Genomic DNA, 7791 nt, shown 5'->3' with positions numbered 1-7791 from the left:
ATTTTATCCTTGCATATTTAAATAAAAAATTGAATATTACATATATATAAGGATCTTTTTTTACCAAGAATAACTGTTCAGTTGAATTGTTCAGTTAAAATCTATTTGAATCATCTGCATAAATCTTTAATCCTTACGTAATCGAAATCTTCGATTCGTCAAATTAATATTTTATGCGACTAAAATTGTAGCTTGCGTAAAAGCGCTTTTATCATTCGTTCGCTGCGCGGTGTCTGACCATAGCGTTGACATATTCCACTGACACAATACGGCCGCGTAATACTCTTAAGCGTCAAAAAAAATTCGCATTTTCCTTTCGCCAAAATTTTCGAATTGGCATATATTTTCCCGAATTTTCGTGAAGAATAAACACGAATATCTTCCATCGTCATCTACGTTGTAACACCAGCGAAAACTAGTTGTACTCGACGAGAAACGGAACGACTGTGTTTGGATTGTCGAGCGGTTAAGCCGAAAAAGCCGCTCAACATCGAAAATGAATTTTCAAACGCGTATCGCATATTTTGTCCGGTACTTTTATAGTTCAATGACGCGTATCGTGCGTTGCGATGGGCAAGCTCAATTCGCTAATACCAACGTGACCGCAGACGGCTCTATCGACGTTGATATCGAGCGGTTTCACGGATCGACAGTTTTATATCGGTCGTGACAATTGAGAAATTAAAAGTCCGCAAGATTACATTAAATGAAATGTGAAACTTAATTGTCATTTCGCGATAATAAATTCTTATGTCTTCCTTAATATATTGGACTTCGACTTGAGAAAAAAGTTTATTTCCTATAAATTTATTTCCTATAAATCTCCTTCCTATAAATTTATTCCTAAAAGTTTATTTCCTATAAATTAAACAGCAATCTCTAATGCAATTCGTGCGTAACGAGAATAAATTAGTAAGAATAATAACATAGGCCGACAAAAAAATTTTTTGTTAAATAACTCTATAATCAGAGTAGGTGTTTCTTATAGATTTTTGACCACAAAAAATAATGCCGCTGTCCAAATTGCTCCATCACGTCAGGTTTTAAAGTTATTTTAAATTTTAAAATAAAAAATCGCTGATTTCTCATCTGTTTTCTGTGCCTGAAAATCTATAAGAAACACCTACTCTGGTTGAAGTTCCTTGACACAAATTTTTTTTTGTCAGTCTGACAAATTTTTTTTCTGTCGATTCGTAAAAAAATTTTTGTCAAGTAATTTTAATCAGAGTAGGTATTTCTTATAGATTTTCGGCCACAAAAAATAATGCCGCTGTCCAAATTGCCCCATCACGTCAGATTTTAAAGTTATTTTGAATTTTAAAATGAAAAAGAGCGACTTGCAATTCATGATTAGTTATGTAATACGACAATAAAGATCTTTGATGATCCGTGATTGACATGTATCTTTCCAACCGTTACTTTTATCGCATCTATAAATTTATGAAAGATGTTCCTTCGCTACAGTGATCGTGATACGTATTTATGATGGACAGCGAAAAATTAATCGTGACTTGCGGCAGTGCATGATGCGTAACAGTGACTAGGCTTTACTTCTGGGCGTGATAAACAATGAAAAAAAGAAGTACGCATCCGAGAGAAATCGGATTTTATCGCGTGGATACGTAGCCGTAGTTCGTCGAAACGATACGTCCAACTCATGCGTGGATCGAAATCAAAACGACCCAACGCGTTCCTGTTTTGTCCCACCTTTTCTATTTCGCTCGTTTGCGAACAAGGGAAAGTCGTTCGCGCCAATTTGATACATATCCTCTATTTTCACCTATAATTCTATCCAACTCTTTTCGCATCGGCGATCTTTATTGTCGCTAATGCACGTTCGCTCGCCTAAATCGAGAGTTTCCGGTAAAATCGCGCACGGAGATTTGTACCGCGTAAGCGTTAAATTTTCTGATATTTCGAAGACAAAAAATATTAAAGAGAGATGGAGTGAATGGATGGTTAAAATATGTAACGCTTAAATATACAGTAAACATTCATTGTGTACCACTCACCATTAGCATTGATTCCCATGCCATCCATCGAATCGGTAATGGAGGACGTCCATCGACACGGAAGTAATCCGCCGCATATGCGCTTCGTCCGCTGCCTAAATCGGATACCTTAATGGTACATCCGCGACACACTATACAATTCCTGAAAAATATTCGAAAACATTCCTCGCTTGTAATTTTTGGCAAAGCCCTTTTTTCTCTCTCGTTGTGTAATATATTCCGAAATATATTCCATTTCGCGAATTTTGAAGAGATGAAAAACAATAGAATTATTTTTTGATTAAATTAACACTTCCATTCTTTTATTATCGATGGCCATGAGATCGCTGCCAACTGTACAGCTGCAATATTCTATCGGTTTGTATCGAGTATACATATGGCTAAATGAATATGTGTTTGGGCGCGCCTTTTATTTTTTATATTCTGCACGCGACAGTCATATCAAAAACAAACAGAGTTTATCGAAATATGTATCATACGAGCATAACTAAAGCATAACGCTAGTTTCTCAGTCTATGATTTTTCTTTTACACATATTCATAAAAAAAGTCTCTTTAATTTATCTTTATATATAAAAAAATCTATATTATAAAAAAATATACGTATACTATTTGATGTAATTTGTATTGAAATAGATTACAAAATAGATTACGAAATAATTAAAAAAAGGAAAAACTCTTTTTGCAAAATATCACATAACAAAGATACGAAATTTAATTCGCGTAAGTGAGATTTTTTCAACAATTATGACAGATAAAAATTAACGAACAGAATGTCGCAGCTATACGGTTGACGCATGAGGTCGTATCTTGCAGTTTGCAAGCTCGCGTTTAAGCAGCTCGTGCATGTGTTAGGATAGTTGCGAGCATGTGGAAAATGACGATCTCGTTCAAAGTTTCGCGCTGATTTGCGCGTAAACCTCACCGTTTATCGCGTTCCATGGTAAAAGGGTAATAGCTCACTGACGCGGGGATGGTTTAGTAGCGACGCTTTTATTTTACACGACCCGATGGGTACTTTCGCACCCGTTGTCAACGTCTGCGAACTCTGTCAGATTTGCCGGCAAGTTTTTCTACCTGTATAAAAGATAATCTCCGATTTTATCGCAACTTAAATATGTTGTAGGGAAGGTTCTTTTGATTGTGAGTAATTTCCCGCAAGAGATAGGTGGGGGACGACATTGGTTTAGAAGATATAACAAATTGAAGTTTGACATTAAAGTATGCTGTATAGTTTTTATTTTTTCATTGAGAAAACCTGTTTATGACATTTACTCCCCCACTCACGCATTCAATAAATGATATTTATCAAGACAAGACTCATAAATTCTATTAACAAACTACGGGAAATAGGTGAAACACATTATTAACAAAATATCCATGACCGTGTACTTATCCCATAAATGTAAGCAAACTTTTTCGTCTGCTCTACAACAAATACAACGTACACAAACTTCACTTCTCCTAATATTACTTTATAATGCCTGAGAAAAAGCATTAAAACTGTGAAACTTTAATTTGTTATATCTTCTAAATTAATGCCGTCCCCCACTTATTTCTTGCGGGGAATTATTCAGAAGAACCTCCAACATATTTAAATGGCGATAAAATCGGAGATATGTTACCTTTTATGCAGTTTTACCAAAATTTTTATAAACGTTGCCTTTAGTATATTTATCGCGGCAGCATAAAAAAAAAAGAAAAGTTGTCAGAAATATTTATCATTTTATTCTCAGGATACGCGCTCTCATATATTCTCGCGGAGAAGATTGACGGGTTCTCTTTGCTGTACGTGCGTTTAGTTTTGCTTACGAAACAGCACGAACCCATAATATGGCAACAACTGGCTCATTAATGAGCAAACGCTCAAAGCAACTTATGGGAAACAACGTAAGCTTACCTCGTGGCGAGGTCCCGATGCACGAAGTCCATTTCCTCAAGATATTTCATGCCGGATGCTATTTGCGTGGCCATGTAAACCAATGTGCCGAAACTGCAACACGAAGAACGGGTCGGTTATATGTCGTGAAGTTTACTCGTAGAAACTCTCCTCAATGTACATAGACGAGGCGTTTGTAGCGGTAACGCCACAAACGGCGGACGCTCAACCGTGCTAACTCAAGTACGACCGTGATAGTCGAACGACATTTTTAATGCAAATAAAATAAAATGTTTCCGTTGCACTTAAACTACTTTATAAAGTAAAAATTTAACGCTTCGAATTGAACTTGTCGAAGTCTCTTCTTTCATATATAAAAGCACATATTGCCTTTCATAATTTGAGAAATGATGCAAATTTTTATAGCAAAGAAATATTTTTGTACTTTTTCCCTTATGCTGACTTTGCCTACGTTAGTTAAATTAAAATTTTTCACTTGTCAATTTTTGCGAAAAATTACAAAAATTGTTTTACTTTCAAAAATTTGTTTTCATATTATTTCTATTTTTTGGTAATCGAATTTAAAAATTGGACAAAGTGCGACAAGCGTTAGTTACGATTAAACGTTCGTTGAAAACGTATGTAGGTAGGTAGATACGTTTTTACTATTTACACACTCCTGGTACGTATATAGGGCGCAAACCATTTACGGAACGACCCTGCGTGGTATTTCTACGAGAGATACGTCGATAGAGTCGTTTTGATGGTAGCGTGCCGTCCTTTTACGTTTAACGTTGTTACGACATGAACGTGTATATCATATATGCCAAACGAGAAATGATATATAAAATAGTTATAAGAAAAGTCTATATTCGGTTGATTCATACATCAATATTCTTATCTTGTTTACCGTATTAAATAAAAACGTCCATTATTATAATATGACAATGTAATAATTTATTCAAAAACACAGTATATCTCATATAAATATACTTCGCAATGTTAATATTAATAACATTATTTTGGAATTAATCTTTTCTTAGCAAAAATATCGAAATCGAATATATCCAATTTTCGTATGACCTGAGATATTAATTGCATAAATTGATATCTTATCTAAATATTTAATTCTCTAATATAATATAGTTACTGAGAATATACAAATTATTAACGGAGTTTGACATCTAATATCGCGCTGTAAAAATTTTCTGCACGATTCAGCATCGCGAATCTTAAAGCTTCATTTGCAACATTGGCGAAATGCGATTCGGTATAGAAAGCGTACTAAAAGACTCGACTATTCTGTCCATCCTAAATATTAGATTCATTCGCGCGACAAACTGGCCGTAATTAAAAGACGACTCGTAAAAATAAATGAAAACGACTTCGTTTATGAATGGCATAGTACATATGTCGACAATTTAATTAACCACTTCAGGAATATTGCCCCAGATGTGGCTGTTAAACGCAAGTTATTCAAATGCGCCGGCATTTGAGGGCCGCGCGCAATTAAATCGCATGGATGCGATTGCATTAGGGATCTTTTTAAAAATTATATACGGCGAAATGTGTATATATGCTATTTCGATTAACGACGGTTGTTTCGCATCGTAACGATATTAAGTATTATTAAAAAACCAAAAAATAAATTCGCACACGCGGTGACATAAAAAGTGTACGGGATAAATATAAAATAAAAAAATATATAATGAACTATCGTTCTCATGACTGTGATTGTGGAATATTCTATTCGCATTGCATATACGCGAATTATTGAATATCCCGCGCATCGATGTTTTCCGCGGCACTCGATGGGAACAAAGCGAGATCTCCGGCGGCTGCTTCATCTCGCGCGAAAGCTGAAAACGCGCGGGAGAACACGCTCCGCCGACACCTGTCACGAGCAACGATGATCCTCTCCGTCGCTCACCTCTCATTTTCAGCCGATTTCTCGTATTTCGAGTACTTTCCGCGTAGTCCTGGCAATCGCGCGTTTTCACGCGCCCTCCGGACGTGATTGGAACTGACGTTCTTCGTGGCGACAGAATAAAACAAAAATTTGCACGATCGCGTTCGACCGGGACGCCTATTGTGGCGCTGCTCGAATGCTTTCATCGTTCATTTATGGCAACGAACAATATAGTCATTCTGCATCATGCAATTTATTCCTCGTATATTCCTCGCTTTCGCGATGCTGTATGATACATTAGCAACATCTCATTAGAAATCTCTCTATAAAGAGACTCTATAATTATTATTAAACGTAAGCTCCTTGATAAATTTTTATTTGCTTAATCAGTTTAGTCCATTAATGCGAACTTGCGTTGTTAATCATTGAAGTGGGTTTATTATCAATAATTTATTGAAGGTGATATATAATGAGCACTACAACTTATTCGAAAATACGGGAACGTTATCAAAGTAAAATTTAGGACATATCGAAATATGGTTCATTGATTTTATGTCACAATGATAATTGCATAATTGTATAATATCTATTTTGAATGATATTTACTTCGAGTGTTGTAACGCCAATTGGCAGTGTGCGTTAAAGCGGACATTGATAATATACCGCTTTTAAAATGATGCGATGGTACCAGTGTTACAAATTATTCCATACCACAATATCAAATTTGTGCTCACATTAAATTATGTTAATTACTCGAATAACGATCGTACCCGCGATACATATGCATTTTTCGTTATATAGCTTTGGTCGCGTGCGAATCGAATTCCCCAACGATCTCTCAAAAACGTATAATACATATTTATGGACAACCAAGGACTATTATGGTGTGTTCCCGATGATGAAATATACGTTAACATCTAAAGTACAATGTTATGTGATCATCGATATTTCGGCAATCGTTATATGAAAACATCACGTAGAGTATATATCATCGAAAACCATCGCGTTTAAGAATTAATAATATTAATTAATTAATGCAAAAATTAAAAAGTTGAAAAAATATCGTGTTTATCGTTTACCTGAGCGTTTTAGCCATGTGCAAATTCGATGTCTCGGCGATGTGACTCTGCAGGTATTGATTCAAATCCCCGTACTCGCCGTTTTCCAACACGATACACATGGGATCATCCTCGAGGCTGGCACCAAGTAGCCGCGCGACATTTCGATCGACGAGTCGCACTAGCCTCTTTGCTTCCTGTTGAAATTCTATCCTGGAAAACAACATGGAGCGTCCAAAAGTATGTAATATCTCTATAAGTGCATAGCGGTACCAAAGCCATGGGTATATAATATGTGCGTGTGTGCATGTGTGTCGAAAGTAATGCAGGTATTCCGTTCTGGTATTGCTCACTTGCTTCTCGAGAGTTTGCCATCTTGCGAGGAACAAAGAACGGAGAAAAGTGATGCAAAGGAAAAGAAAGACACAAGACTGTACGAACATAAAGACGAAAGCACCGTGACTATTTCGCTAGGTGTATAATAATAGATAAATAAATTCTGCTAAAAATAAAATGTTTTATATAACGATCGATAAGGGTTCGAAATTGTATTAAAATTGGAATCTACGTATTTATATCTTTCTGAGTTTTTGATACTCGTAAGATGGCCGGTTCGTAAAGCATTACAAAGAAAATGTTTTACATGCATTGCGGTTAATGATGTTAATTTATCATTTCGAATAATACGGTTCAGTAAATGAGTAAGTAAACATTATGGCACAAAATAATTCATGATATTTGTGCAATTATTAATTTAGAAATTTATATTTTTTTTATTGAAATTTCTCTATATTTCGAACGCATATTTGCAACAAGTATATGTTCATATAAAAAAACACAAATTAATTTCGGATATACATATATTCATCAAAGTCAATTTATAAAATATGCCATTTATATAAATATATATTTTATAAATATATATATATATTTA

At 35.2% G+C, this 7791-nt stretch overlaps 1 protein-coding gene across 1 annotated transcript in view; it reads right to left on the bottom strand.

Moving 5' to 3' along the window:
• Positions 1-7791, bottom strand: part of LOC115233817 (discoidin domain-containing receptor 2) — a 176757-nt gene that overhangs the window by 7560 nt on the left and 161406 nt on the right. The window contains exons 14-16 of the mRNA XM_029804417.1: positions 6879-7072; positions 3912-4004; positions 2013-2154 (exon numbers count right to left, since the gene is read on the bottom strand). Of these exons, the coding sequence (XP_029660277.1) occupies positions 2013-2154; positions 3912-4004; positions 6879-7072 (429 nt within the window). The remainder of the gene's footprint in view (positions 1-2012; positions 2155-3911; positions 4005-6878; positions 7073-7791) is intronic.

The sequence above is a fragment of the Formica exsecta genome, unplaced genomic scaffold (genome assembly GCF_003651465.1).
Source record: "Formica exsecta isolate Colony F162 unplaced genomic scaffold, ASM365146v1 scaffold191, whole genome shotgun sequence".
Taxonomy (NCBI): Eukaryota; Metazoa; Arthropoda; class Insecta; order Hymenoptera; family Formicidae; genus Formica; species Formica exsecta.
Note: the sequence above shows the minus strand (reverse complement) of the source record. Positions and strands in the feature narration are given on the sequence as shown.